Here is a 16,117-nt window from a genome sequence, read left to right as displayed (position 1 = left end):
CCCTTCAAATCAAATAATACTGGACTGACACTCTTCATCCAATCTACCCCCAATATCATGTCAAAACCCCCCAAATCCAATATTCTCATAGGAAAAGAGAATAAGTGTTGTTGTGCAATAATACTGGATTAACACTCTTCATCCAATCTACCCCCAATGTCATGTCAAAACCCCCCAAATCCAATATTCTCATAGGAAAAGAGAATAAGCGTTGTTGTGCCTGCCATTGAAATTCAGAACACATAGTGCAACTCATTATTTGTCTCCCATCAGCAACTTTAACCACAGCAGGAGGAATTTGTACTAGAGGAATCTTTAATTCTTGGGCAACCCTTTTATCCAAGAAAGTATTATTGCTTCCACTATCCACTAAAATCACTAATTGTCTATCCTTATACCTTTCGAGGACTTTAATGGTGTCCTCTCCCTGGCTACCTTCAATGGCATGGACAGACAATGTCATTTCAGCTTCTGTCTGTCCCATTTCTAGTACTTCTTCTATTAACCCTTCCTCCATATACTCATCACTACTTTCCTTACCTTGCTCTTCTATTTGCAATGTCATGACGGCTTTAGCCTTGCATTGGTGCCCTAGAAAAAACTTATCCCCACATCTATAGCAAGGTCTTGAGAGCTTAGTAGTGTTTACAAGATTCGTATTGCTTGGTTTGGTGGAGGTTTGGTTTACGGAGTTAGTACTAGTAGCGGAGTAAGGTTTAGTAGGGACATTTGAGGCACTTTTGGAGATTGTGCTCTCATTTGGGGGTTTGGTGGTGTAGAGAAAATTATGGTGTAGCTGAGCAGTTTTATAAGTTAGCGATTGAGGGTTAATGGTATTGGAATTGGAAGTATTTTTATAGAAGGTGAATGTGGGTTTTGAGGCTAGGGCAGGTTTCCCATTGTTGTGCAGCAGCTGCTCTTGCAACCTTGCAATCTCAAATGCATGAGCAAGATTGGTAGGTCTCAACATTCTTACCATAGGTCTGATTTCATCCCTAAGGCCTCCAATGAATCCTGACAAGAAGTAATTTTCCTCCAAAGCAGGTGCAAATCTTTCCATCCTCACCCTTATATCCTCAAACTTATCTTGGTAATCCCCTACGAACCCTTCTTGTCTCATTTTCATAAATTCTTCAACATCTTCTAATCCTTTCTCTCCAAACCTTCTACATAGATCAGCCTCAAATTCTTCCCAAGACTGATTCCTTCTTCCTCTAACCCAGTTATGGTACCAAGAATCGGCCTTACCCATCAAATAAAGGCTTGCTATGCTTACCTTTTTTTTTATTTGGCACCTCATAAACTTCAAAGTATTTGTTGCATTCCTAAGCCAAACCCTTGGGTCACCCCTTCAAAAGTAATCAACTCAATCTTTGGCAGCATCCTTTCGAGTTTCGAATTCTCCAAAGAAGTGGAGCTGTTGGCATCTCCATCCCGACCAACCCCCGATTCCTTTGGAACTGGTAATATTTCCTTCCCCAAGATCCCTGTGGAATTTTACTTCCAAGATTGTTATTTTCCCCACTTCTCATCAATTCTTTCTCAACAGAACCACTTTCTTTACCCTGAGTAGCCCACATTTTTGCCATAACAGCAGTCAATTCTTCAACGATGGATTGCCTTGATTCTGCAATACTCTTGTTTACTCTACCAACTTCTTCTTGCAATTTAAGATCCACTCTTACTCTTTCTACATCTTTCCATGTGTTGCAAGAATCGCCGTGGAGAATTCTGACTAGATCTTCCAATTCCGCCAATTTGCAGCGTCCGGCCCCACCACCACTGATCCTGCCATTCTTGCAATCTTCAAAAACCAGTTTGCAATCGATGCCCACCTTCAAACCTGCTCTGATACCAATGTTAGGTAGAAGCCCTAACTCAGAATATTGTGAAAAGAGAAAATAGAAAGAGAGATAGAAGAATAGGAACAGAGAGGAGACAAGGAGATGAGAGGGGAGAGAGAGAGAAAGAGAGAGCGAGAGAGAGAACGAATGAGAGAATTATTAATGACTCTTCAAGAATTCTCAATGCCTCTGTACATAGTTTCAGCCCCCTTTTATACAAGATTTCTCTCCTAAAATAACTGCTCTAACTACTTCAGCAGGTATAACTATCTCTAACAACTTTTCCCTCCAATTACAGTGCTTACCCAGCCCTATTCTTATACCTTTTTCTCTGATACGTAACAACCTCTAGATGATTTCTCACCAGCCTTAAATCCTACCCAATCTACATCCGAAACCCATTAAACACTTAGAAGTCCATTATTTTTATATAGTAGGCTCGTCCTGGAGCTTCCTTCAAGTAGCACACGATTTTTCCTAGAGCTTTCCAATGAGAAGCAGTAGGGGAAAACATAAATTAACTTAACACACTGATGAATCTGCAATAACAAAATGAGTTATTGTAAAGTAATTCAACTTGCCCACCAATCTCCTGTATTTCACAAAACCAAACAACCCACCACCCTCTATTGTAAGTTATAAATTTGGAATCATTGTGCACTATTAGACTTAGCACCCAACTACCCTATTTTTGCCAATAATCAAGGATATATATAATCTAATATAAAAATATTCCTTTGTTGGTCCTTGTAATCTCAATGCCCAATAATACTTCTAGAGTTCCAAGTCCTTATTCTGAAACTAAGTTTGGAGAAAGGACTCAAGAGATGAATACCTACAAAGTTGCTTCAATGATATCAATGTCATCCACATATACCACTAACAAAATTAAACTTCTTCAAACTATTTATAGAACAATGAGTGATTACAATTTCTCTTTGCATACCAAATTCCAATCCTACCTCACTAAATCTTCCAGGCAAAGCCTAGAATTTTGCTTTAGGCTATAAAATGGTTTGTGAAGTTAGTAAACTTTGCTTGACTCCCCTTGAGTAACAAAACCAGAAGGTTGCTTTATATATACCTCCTCCTGAAAATCAACATGAAGAAACACATTCTTCATATCTAACTAATGCAAAGACCAACAATGCACTAGGAAGGAGCTTGCTGTATAGTAATAATAGGCATTTGAATGTTGAATGTTTCTCAAAGACAAATCGGATAGGATCTAAGATTGATAGAAGATCAACTTACAAATATTGTCTTTGTTGGAGACAATTTGGTATCTCAAAAGAGCACAAAACAGAAATGTAGTCTTTCAATCTAGTGCAAAATCAGCACACAGGGCCTTGGCGCAATTAGTATGTGAAATAATGTGGAAACATGGTGAAGTTAGCCTCAAAATGTGACAATCAAGTTGCTGCAACATTTTGCATCTAATCTTGCGTTTCATCAGCGAACTAAGCCAAAAAATTTAACAAAAGTTCATCTCAACAGGACACATCAGAACCAAGAGCAACTAAGAAATATTTTTAAGGGCAATTAAAAAATATTTTTATAGCACTTTTTGTCAAAGTGGGGACACTTAAAGAGCGGTAGGAGAAAAAAATTTTGCAAATAGGGGTGACTTTGTCCACATCAGCAACCTGCCACCTTTGTCTAACAGGCGACAGATTTTTTTATTTTTTCTTTCCAAAAAGTTTGTCAGCTTGCCGCTTGTCATGCAGGTGACAAGCTGACAATTTAAAAAAAAAAAAAACAAAATTAAAGAGCAACTTACCCTTTTTCTTTTAACATTATATATATAATATTATGATATTATATATATAATAATAATATATATTCTATTATGAAATAAAATAAATAAATGTTATTAAAAGTGGGTTGAATGCCCAACCTAAGGTATTGCCATTTGCGAATGTTCGTTGGTTTGTCGAAAACCTATGATTCATATGGTTTGGATAGGCAAGTCTCAAATCTGACTATCCGGGTCTAATATCAATTTTTTTTTTTTTAAAGTAATTGTGAAAAGACAAGTTAAAGACTTCCCATTCATACTTGTGGAAGGACTTATAAAACCGAGAAGGCATGAAGCAGAAATTGCATTTGTGAAATTCAGGAAATTTTTTAAAATCTAGTAATCTGATAACATATTCACTTTTTGCATTTACAAAGTAATCCAGGAATCAATTAAGTTTAAAATCAGATTAATATCATCCCAAATTAGAACCGATTTGAATTAATATCTTCAAAACTAATTTTGAATGATAAAGTTAAATTAGCAGTCTATTTAATTTACTTTCTTTTCCTCCATAAGGTTATAATTTTGCAAATCCAGCTATCTTGCTAACTCTGCAAAAATGCATTTTCTTTTTCTGTGTATATAATAAAGTAAATTTTTTAATAATATTTATAAAATTTATATAAAATACTACGATTATAATATAAAAATACAATATTATTATTTTAATTCAGTTAAGCGAAAATTCACAGGCTATATCTCCCGTCTTCAGAACTATTGATTGTAGCTATGCTGGTCTAAAAATCAGTTTGAAACCTACCCTTTTAAACTCAAACCGACGAAAGAAATTTACCTGATAAAAAAGAACAAAATTATATTCAAATAGTTTTGCAGGCAACAATCATCTTGCTTATTATGTAAAAGTATTTTTTTTCCTTATATTTTATTGTAATATAATCAAATGTATTTTATATTATTATAAAAATATACTTAAAATTAAATATATAATATAATAAAAAATTATTATAATAATATATTAGTGTCTAATATTATTATAAATTATTAATATTTAAAAAAAAAAAAATGGGTGAGTGCCCTTGACGCAGCCGTGCATTCGCCTGTCATACAGGCAACAGGCTGATAACACTTTATTAAATTTTTTTTTCCTTTAAAAAGAAAAACAGAATAATTCTACCACCAGTCAAATCCTATCGCCAGTCTAACAAGTGGTCTCGTCGCCTATAACCTGAGGTGGACAAATTCACCCCACTTTAACAAACAATTTCTCACCCCTCTTTCGAAAATATCTTTTTAAGTCCCCTCCACTTTGACAAAAAGCCCTTTTTAAGTCCCCTCCACTTTGACAAAAAGCCCTTTTTATTAATGCTCTTAATGGAGTTCAGATTGAATATATTTGTAACAAGGTGGGTATAATTAATATCTAATACTCCAAGTTGAGAAGGTGTGCCATGAATTAATCAACCATAGTATTATATGTGTACATCTATAGCTTAATTATAGGAATTATAAGAGCTTAATTATAGGTGTTAAATTTGGGCCAGGCTTAACTCACCCTAAAAGCTAGCTTAAGGAGGAGGAGTGCCTATGGCCCATATAAGGGGCACATTACCCCTTTCCACAACCGATGTGGGATTCAACACACCCCCTTCACGCCCAGAGCCCAGAATTTTTACTGGTGCATGACACATTTATAGAGCGCCCAACATCGGATGGGGAGGCTCTGATACCATGTTAAATTTGAGCCAGGCCTAAGGAGTGCCTATGGCCCATATAAGGGGCACATTACCCCTTTCCACAACCGATGTGGGATTCAACAATAGGGATTAGTTTCCTAATTAGCTAGAGATAGATGTATATAAAACTGTATCTGCATATTCTTTCAATAAACAAAAATTCAAAGTTCTAAACTTTCTCTGCAATATGGAAATGCGTAAAGAAAAGAATATAAATTCTAATTTATTGAGAGATGATGATGCTTTGCCCATAACTGAATTGACTAATCAAATCTTGTCAAATTACAGAAGCTTGGTATAAAATGAAAAAGATCAAAACTCACAATTAATTGATTTTTTAAAAAATAATTTGGCTTTAGCAACAACATTATCTAATATAGTCAAGATTGGAAACATAGATTAGCAATTACCTTGAGACTTCATGAATGACTTTGATACAACATCAACCCTCATGTTTTCTGGTGTGAAGAAACTCAGGACATACTTTATCAATTCCTCATCCCAGATCTTGTACACATAATCTCCATATATAACATGTTCTGCTGGATAAACAAGCAAATTCTCTACAACAAAGAATTGTCAATCATAGTTAATTAAGAATCCCCAAGCATGTTCACTAAAAGGAAATTAATATTATTCCAAAAAGGCTCCTAGCTACAAGAAACAAACCAAAGACAGAATGTTTGTATTCATTATTACTAGACATCCAATGCACTAAGATCCAAAAGTTTAACTAAATATCTGGCAAGAAGCATACCATTTCTAATCTGATCAAATAACATGGAAGTTCTATAGTTAGAGTTATAAAGGCATCAGCAAGGCGAAGGAGAGGTGTCTCGCCTAGTTGTGATAAGCATGGGTCACTGTACACAGCCACCCGGCAGTGAGAGGCAATGAGGCGACACCTGTTGAAAGTAACATGCTGTTCTTTTTTTGTGGACAAGTTTAAAAAACCCTAGACCCTCCCCATCCATTTAAAAGCCTTCTCTCTCCTGACAGCAAGTATGCCTCTCTCTCCCCTCCCCCCCCCCCTTTTTTCCTCTTTCTTCTCTCTCTCTCTCTCTCTCTCTCTCTCTTCTTATTTTCTCTTTATATTGTATCTAGCGCAACATATTCCCTTTTTATTGTTATAGAAAGTCAACTATGAAGTCATGTGTGTGATTATGTAAATACTCTTTTCCTAAATTACATAGCATAGCTATAGGGATTTATTCTATTTAGGATTCACTATTGTAAATACACAGAAGATATTATTCAATGACATAGTATCAAACCCTATCATTCTTTAGGGCTGCAATATTGTTCCCGGGTACTATTCATCATTATTGTTTATAGGTATTATTCATGGGTATTGTTCACATGATATTGTACATAGGTATGTTCATGTGATCTATTTTGGGTTTTGACACCTTTTTTGTGAAGTACTTCTTTGAATTTATTTTTAAGGTATTTGGGATTCCGAATTCAAAGAGTGTTTCTCCTACATTTAGTATCACATTTAGTTAATTGAAAACTATTTTGTACTAGGCAAAAGACAAGGGTAAAACTAAATCTATGCTTCACAATTTGATTCTAGTGATGACTAAAACTCCAAACACAAACTCCACAATTCAAACTAACTATAGCCGAGTAAGACAGTTTGGATTTACATGCAAAGTATCAATAAGGATGGTGACCTTACAAGTGATCCACCGAATGATTAAACAAAGCACGCATACCCCCAGGGACACAATTGTTTGTTCTTACAAATTGGAAACTCAATACACAATGATGTAATCAATTTAAATTATCCATTGTGCATTTGTTAAATAATTGATGGATTATTTGGAATTCTTGTATTCAAGAAAGGCAATCCAGTATATATGAAGTTTATAAGACTTTTTATGAGCCGAGAAACAGGATAATACAATTACTTCTTACTTAATGGATTTCAAAAAGATTTACGAAGAACTCAATATCTCATTACATTTTAGTCCTAACATGAAACTTCAACAGGCTCAACGAGAGCAAATGGCAGTGATGACTGATGAGTTTTATCACAAGCCTCCCTTTGGAGTTTGAGATGGCCAAATCTCAAAATTTATTAGGTTATGATATTCATCTCTACATATTCTCGATATAGAATCTCTCCAATTTTCTCAATCTAGTAATAGTGCTCTTGTTAATCACAATGACAGTGGAAGACAAGGTAATAAAGGAGGCAACAAAGGAAGCTTTAATGGAAACAAGAGTAACCAACATTGTGGGACAACCGCCACTAATCGTGATTAAGGAGGAATCATCTATTATAAGAGCCATGAGTCAAGTCGTATAAAACGGACATGTCCAAACTTCTAAATAAGAATTCCAAGCTTCAAATAGCAAATATGGCTACGAGGAGTTTCCAATAGCCTCTTCTTTTGACAGCAGTTTAAGTGTATGTCAAAGAATATCTCTAGTTCTCTTAACATTAGACATTTCTTGTAAAAAGGTAATATTTGATATCTATTACGACAAATATTACAACATATTTATACATAAGAGACTGCATCTAGAAAGCCAAGGAAATCAAGACTCTGATCATGCAATCTCTAAAATTAAGCAACTAATACATCTATCAATATATACTTCCTATATTAACATATTTACTTTCTATAACCTATAACACTCACCTCAAGTTGAAGCATAAATGTTATGCTCAACTTGTTACATATATAATCAACTCGAGTCCCACTTAGAGCTTTAGTAAAAATATCTCCTAATTGTTCTCTAGTTCGGATATGTCCTGTTGAGATTATCTTTTGTTGGACCTTCTCATGAACAAAATGACCGTCAATCTCGATATATTTAGTCCTCTCATGAAATACTTGATTGAAGGCAATGTGAATAGCTGCTTGATTATCACACCACAAATTAGCAGGCACCGAATTTGTGAACCCAATCCCTTCCAATAGTTGACGCACCCACAAGACTTCACATACGGCTTGTGCCATGGCTCGATATTCAGATTCGGCACTAGAATGAGAGACCATATTTTGCTTCTTATTTTTCCATAAGACCAGGTTACCTCCTACAAACACAGTATACAGTAGTTGACCTCCTATCAACTTTCGAGCCTACCCAATCAGCACCAGAAAAGCATTCAATATTTGAATGCCCATGGTAACCATAAAAGAGGCCTCGTCCTGAGACCCCTTTCAAGTAGCAAAGAATTTTTCCTAGAGCATCCCACTGAGAGGACATAAACTTACTTACCACACTCACTGAATATGTAATATCAAGACGAGTCACCATTAAATAATTCAGCTTGCCAACTAATCTTTTATACATTTCGGAATCTATAAATGGCTCACTGTCTTCTGTGGTAAGTTGAAGGTTAGGAGTCATTGGAGCACTACAAGGCTTAGCACCCAAATTTTATGTTTCTGCCAACAAATCAAAAATATATTTTCTTTGAGATAAGAAGATGCCTTTCTTACACCAAGCAACGTCACTTCCTGTAACGATATCATCCACATATACTACAAGTAGAATTACTCCACTAAAAGAATTTATATAAAACACCGAGTGATCACACTTACTCATCTTCATTCCAAACTGTTGGACCAAACCATATCTGAGTACTCTGTTTTAAGACATAAAGGAATTTTCAAAGTCTAAAAACCTTGCTTAACTCTCCTTGAACAACAAAACCAGGTGGTTGCTCAATATAAACCTCCTCCTGAAGATCACCATGGAGAAAAGCATTTTTAAAATCCAGTTGATGCAAAGGCCAATCATGTGTAGCTGCCAAGGAAATAAACAGTCGAACAGATGCGAGCTTGGCAACTGGAGAGAATGCATCAGAATAGTCAACTCCATAAGTTTGAGCATAACCTTTAGCCATTAAACAGGCCTTGAGGCGAGCAACAAATCCATCAGGGTTTACTTTCACTGCAAATGCCCATTTACACCTAATAGCCCGCTTTTCTGGGAGCAAGGACACCAATTCCAAAGTACCATTAGTGTCTATGGCCATCATTTCTTCTTCCAACGCAGCACGCCAACCAGGATGGGATAAAGCCTCTATAACAGTTTTGGGCACTGAAATAAAATCTAGAGCAGTGGCAAAACAACGAGAAGAAGAGGATAATTGACCATAAGAAATAAAACAAAATAGGATGAGTGCAAGTACGTCTACCTTGGCAAAGAGCAATGGGCAAATCCAAGTGAGACGATAAAGGATCAGTGGGAGCAGGGTCTACTGACGAAGAAACTAGTAGCAGAGCGGAGTCAGAGTCCTCTAGGCGTCTGGAATAAACATGAAAAATGGGAGGGCAACCTGGCACATAAGCAGAAGTACAGGAATAGTCTGAGGAGAAAGAGAGCGAACAGTGTATAACAAGAGGTCATCTTCTTTCCCCTGGGTGTTATAAACAGATGATGGCGGAAAAAACAAGGTGGACTCAAAAAATATTACATCAGCAGACACAAGGTACCGATTAAGACCAGGAGAAAAACGATACCCTTTTTGACGTCGAGAGTAGCCAAGAAAGACATTTGAGTGATTTGGGATCCAATTTGATAATATGTGGACAAACATCACGAACAAAACAAGTACAACCAAAGATATGTGGCTTAATAGGAAACAAAGATTTAGTGGGAAACAACATGTTATAAAGGATATCACCATGAAGGATGAGGAAGGGCATGCAATTGATCAAAAAACAGCCAGTGGATACAGAATCAGCCCAAAAGCATTTAGGTACTTTCATTTGGAATAAGAGGGTTCTGACTACTTCAAGAAGATGTCGATTTTTTCTTTCGGCAACTCCATTCTGTGGAGTGTCAATACAGGAAGACTACTGAAAAATCCCTTTTTGCAACAAATAAGATTGGAATTCCTCGGAAAGATACTTTTTAGCATTATCAATTTGCAATATTCGAATGAAAATATTGAATTGAGTTTGGATTTCAGCATAAAAGGAACAAAAGATAGAGAATAATACTAAACAACTCTTCATCAAAAATAACCAAGTAGTGCGAGAGAAATCATCAACACAAGTAACAAAGTACTTAAAGCCAGACTTAGACACAATAGGACAAGGACCCCAAACATCGGAATACTAACTCAAAGCGGGACAAAACTCATTTATTGACTCGAGACACGTAGATAAACAGTGATGTTTGGCAAATTGACAAAACTCACAATCTAAAACAGACAGAGTGAAACTGTGGATATAACTTCTTCAAAGCCAAGGGAGAAGTATGCCCCAAACGACAATGAACATCAAAAGGTGTTAAACGTGTGGAACATGCAAGAGATCACTTGCTGATCCAAGACGTAAAGACTCTCTAACTCACGACCTTTACCAATAATCTGCTTCGTCGAAAGATCCTGAAAAACACAATGATCAAGAAAGAATGAGACACAATAATTCAGTGCACGAGTGAGTTTACTAACGAAAAGCAAATTAAAGGCGAACTTAGGAAGGCATAACACAGAGGATACGGAAAGGGAAGGGGTTAAGTTGACATGTCCAGAACCCATGACATAAGATTTAGTGCCATTAGCAAGAGTAACATAAGACGATGCATGAGAGTTAAGATTGGACAAAATGGTAGAATTATTGACATATGATCGGTAGCACCAGAATTAATAACCCATTTGGAGGATGAAGACACAAGACATGCAGTAGAGTTACCTGACTCAGCAATTGCAGTGATAGAGGAGTTAGAGGATTTCAGAGATGCCTATTATTGAGTGAATTGTGCATATTCATCTAGAGATATCAATATTCCCTGATCAGAAGAGGCCTCAACTGCCATATGCGCCATTTGTGAGCGCTGATTCTTATTCTAAAGTTTCTGGCATGCCTTCTGATTATGTCCAGGTTCATGGCAGTAATAACAAATGATTCCACCGGAGTCAGAAGTAGGAACTGCTTCCCCAAGACGCTGAGATCCTCTACCACCATTAAAACCTCTCCTGTGCCCACCTCTGTTACTTGTCTGCCACTGTCATTGCAACTAACAAGAGCACTGGGGGTGTGTGAAGGACTTGGTGATGTAAGCACAACCAACAACACCAGAAATGATGAGCTAGCATTGCCTCAAGGACCAATTACAAGGTTGAGATCCAAAAGGTTGAAGAAAGCTCTTCAAGGATTCATGAAGGAATATGTTGAAGCTTTGCAAGTTCATTTTGAAGTTGAAGTACAATCTGGCCATTCCAAGTCAATTAGGCCGAATGTGTCCTTATTGACAATTCAAATTTTGTATTTATAGTGGGTAGTTATTTAATAGTTGGTAGTTAACCAGTAGTGGGTAGTTATCCAGCAGATGATAGCGGCATAGATCATGGATCCATGCAGAGTAGTGGGTAGTGGCATAGATCATGGATCTATGCATAGTAGTGGGAAGTGGCAAAGATCATGGGTCTTTATTTATGTTATATAAAGCATCTCTTTTTCCATATTATACACATATTATCAATTATTCAATACAATTGCATTACGCGATTCTTCTTTGAGATCCATATGTTACCCTATATGCATGGACGGCGGCAGAACTTTGGCGTGAGGCTCACTCGCCGGCCGAACGCCCGTCGACTCTGTAGGGAAGCTTCGTCGACGCCCCGGCGTCCTTCCTAGGTGGGCGGTGAGATCCATATGTTACCCTATATAGGTAACCCAAATGAAGAGAGCCCTAAGTCTCCAAAAAAAGAATTTTAATTTCTATGGAAGAGACTCTGATACCATGTAGAAAGGTAATATTTGATATCTATTACAATAGAGTGTTGACTTATTTGCTAATCCTAACTGATTCTAGGGATATGATTTGATTTGATTGGGATTCTTAATTATCTCTATAATTATTATTTGATTATTTGCTTTCTGTTTAGATGTGATTCTTTGTGTATAAATAGTCATGTAGACCAATTGTAAAGATTTAGAGTGAAATACAAGAGTACTCAAAAATTTTCCAAAATTCTATCAGAGCCTCCCCATCCGATGTTGGGCCTCCCATAAATATGTCATGCTCCAGTAAAATTCTGAGCGTGAGGGATGTATTGAATCCCACATCGGTTGTGGAAAGGGGTAATATGTCCCTTATATGAGCCCTAGGCACTCCTTCCCCTTGAGTTAGCTTTTGGGGTGAGTTAGGTCTAACCCAAATTTACCATGGTATCAGAGCTTGGTTTGACAGGTTTAGCAAAGCCATGATATCCTTTGGTTACCAACAAAGCAATATTGATCACACTCTGTTTATCACACATCATAAGGGTAAGATCACCCTTCTTATTGTGTAAGCTGATGATATAGTGGTGACAGGTGATGACAAAGAGAAAATAGCTCAACTAAAGAGGTTGTTGGCTCAGGAATTTGAAATCAAAGATCTAGGAAAACTGCAATATTTCCTAGGTATCGAGGTGGCTAGATCAGAAAAAGAAATTTTCATCTCTCAAAGAAAGTACATTCTGGATCTTTTGAAAGAAACTGGTATGATGGGGTGTAAACCAGCAAAATCTCCCATTGAAAGTAATCACAAGCTGGAAGCAGGAACTGGCGAGTCCGTGGATATTGGAAGATATCAGAGATTGGTAGGAATGTTAATTTATCTCTCACACACTCGACCGGATATAGCTTATGCTGTTAGCTTAGTCAGCCAATTCAAGCATGACCCTCGCAAGACTCATATGCATGCTATACTTCGCATCTTGAGATACCTAAAGTCTACGCCAGAGAAAGGGCTTCTTTACTCTAAACATGGTCACCTCCGAATTGAAGCTTTTACAGATTCAGATTGGGCAGGATCTCTCGATGACAGGAGATCCACCTCTGGCTACTGCACAGTTGTGGGAGGAAACCTTGTCACCTGGAGGAGCAAAAAACAAAGTGTTGTTGCTCGGTCAAGTGCGGAAGCAAAATACAGAGCAATGGCCCAAGGTGTGTGTGAACTCTTATGGTTGCAGAAGTTATTGGAAGAGTTGAGATTGCCCGATAGAGACAAGATAACCTTGTATTGTGACAATAAAGCTGCTATAAGTAAAACACAAAATCCAGTCCAACATGATCGAACGAAGCACATTGAAATTGATCGGCACTTCATTAAAGAAAAATTAACAGACGGTGTCTTGAGTCTAGTTCATGTGACTTCTACTGGACAACTTGTGGATGTATTTACTAAAGGGCTCAACAACAAGATCTACCATAATATGATTTGCAAGTTTGGCATGTGCGACATCTTTACACCAATTTGAGGGGAAGTGTTGACTTATTTGCTAATCCTAACTGATTCTAGGGATATGATTTGATCTTATTAGAATCCTTAATTATCTCTGTAATTATTATTTGATTATTTGCTTCCTGTTTAGATATGATTCTTTGTGTATAAATAGTCATGTAGACCAATTGTAAAGATTAAGAGTGAAATACAAGAATACTCAAAATTTTCCCAAAATTCTTCAAAGAGATTACAACATATTTATACATGAGAGACTTTATATAGAAAGGAAAGGAAACCAAGACTCTAATCATGCAATCCCTAAGATTAAGTAAATAATACATCTATCAGTATTTACTTCATATATTAGCATATTTACTTCCTATAACCTATAACATCTCTAAAGTCTATTAGTTCCCCAATCACAGCAACTGTTGAGTCATGTAAATCTACTACATGTCCTTTGTCTTCCTCTTCAAAATGGATCACTAATTCTGGTGCCATAAAACATGACAAAAAATTCTAGCCTTGTCTTACATTCAATCACACCATCCTTTATCTTCTGTCACTTCAGACGATAGGTCTAAATCTCATGTCATGGGTAGCCAATCTAACACCCTCAATTTTTGTGTCATCTATTTTATGTTTACCTAAGTTCACATTTGATTTGCTCTCTATTAGTAAAATTACTCATCTCTTAAGTTGTTGTATCTCATTTTTTTTCCTAATTACTGCTTATTTCAGGATCTTAGTTTACATTGTTTAGTCGGTCTCCCATCCTCCACATCCTCTTGCACCACCAGCTACTCATCCTCCTGTTATTCATGTCTATTCCAAGAGAATGAAGACTCTTGACTCAGACCCTCAACCATCTTCTCTGTTAGAAGATTCAGACCCTACCAATGTTCGTCAACCTAATCTTAATCTTCCCATTGCTGTAACATCCTCAAACCCATAGCTAGAGTAGTGACATCACTAGGTATAGGTTAGGCTATTTCACTACCAAAGCAAGTGGTATTAGGGGAGGTGCTAGCTTATCCCGAGCTACTTAAGGGAGGAGTTAGCATAACTCTAAGTTGCTAATAACTGAATCATAGAAAACTCAAATAAAGAAACGGACGTATTCAGAAATAAAGTAGACAGTGTGATTAGCAAGTCAGGAACGAGTCACTTTCGGGAGGTGCTTAGGGTTTCCCGACGAGCTTGCTTGAGATGCTTGTTAAAATCCGTCATGCTTGCTTAAGTGAAAAGGACTTCTAAAGGCTAAAAGCATAATTTAGTAGGTCAATCTATGATTATTGAAAGTTTGAAAACTAAATTGAAACATGGTAAAGAGTTTAGTAGGTTAAAGTGTGAATATGGAAAGTTTAAAGACAAAATTCAGTTTACCCTCCATGTGTCACCTAACTATGCATGAATGAAATGACAAAGCAAAGTGAAAAGGAGTTGTCTTCTTCTTTCCTTCATGTTGCCGTAGGTCATTCCATTTTCAAGGAAAAAGAATTGCTTTTCTTTCTCCCACCAAAGCCAAGCAAAAATCTCACCAAATCAACTTTTTCCTTTAACCAAAATTCACCCTAAGATCAAGAGCTAAAGGAAGAGCCGTATATTGAAAGAATTGAAGAAAAAAAAGTTTAGGGTTCCATATACATCAAGCTTGATAATCAAAGGTGAGCTTAGAAATGTGTAGGAAATAGTATCTTCTCATTTCTTCATGCATGAATTTGAATTATAAAGCTTTAATTTATAATTTATTCAATCCTTCCCTAAGATATAAATTAACCTAGGTGAAGGAACATCAAAGGGAAATGAGATAGCTAGAGAGTAGAAGAGGAAAAGAAAGAGGAATTCAAGAAAGGTTTGGTGTTTGTATGATTTTCTGTTTTCTTTTGATTCTGTCATGAATAAGTGAAATTAGGGGTTGATTTTACTTGCTGAAAATGTTTCTTTGATTGTATAAATATGTTATATGAATGTTAAAATGGTGTTTGAAAGGCTTAGAGTAAAGAAATTTAACATGAGAGCTAAAAGTGCAAACCTGGCAAAATAGGTTGTAACAGGGCAGCTTGTGTTAACTTCATAAATTACTGTGTATTTATTGAAATTAGGCCTATGATATACCAAATGAAAGCTGAGACAAAGATCTAAAACTTTCATGAATTGATCAAATTCTAAATCTGTAGGTAAGATGATGAAAATTGCAAGTGAACCTAAACTGGACACAGTGATAGTGCATCCGGAACAAAGTGTATTTATTGTACCATAACTAATTATGTACTTAGTGAAATTTGTTAAGACCAGTTCCAAATGAATCCTAAACAGTATACCTAAAACTTTGTAGAAGACACTTAAGCTTGAATTTGTATGGAAATGCATGAATCTGATATGTTTTGTGATACTATAAACAAATACCAATACTGGACTGATTAAGACCTTATGAAGCAGCTTTTAAAGAAAAATTCATAACTTAAGCTAGAATGATCAGATTTTCATGAATTATACCTTGTTGGAAAGATAAGACATAAATGTACATTTTTTGTGAAAAAACTGAAGTCAAATTATAACTTTAAACTGCTTCAAAAGTTTATGCAATA

At 36.3% G+C, this 16,117-nt stretch overlaps 1 protein-coding gene across 4 annotated transcripts in view; it reads right to left on the bottom strand.

The window, feature by feature from the left end:
* Positions 1–16,117, bottom strand: part of LOC110609104 (nardilysin-like) — an 87,974-nt gene that overhangs the window by 54,538 nt on the left and 17,319 nt on the right. For all 4 annotated transcript variants that reach the window (XM_021748447.2, XM_021748451.2, XM_043951100.1 and 1 more), the window contains one exon: positions 5,750–5,902. In XM_021748447.2, coding sequence (XP_021604139.1) covers positions 5,750–5,902 — 153 coding nt within the window. The remainder of the gene's footprint in view (positions 1–5,749; positions 5,903–16,117) is intronic.

This window comes from Manihot esculenta, chromosome 2 (assembly GCF_001659605.2).
Source record: "Manihot esculenta cultivar AM560-2 chromosome 2, M.esculenta_v8, whole genome shotgun sequence".
In the NCBI taxonomy this organism is placed as follows: Eukaryota; Viridiplantae; Streptophyta; class Magnoliopsida; order Malpighiales; family Euphorbiaceae; genus Manihot; species Manihot esculenta.
This window is presented reverse-complemented; position numbering and strand designations above follow the sequence as displayed.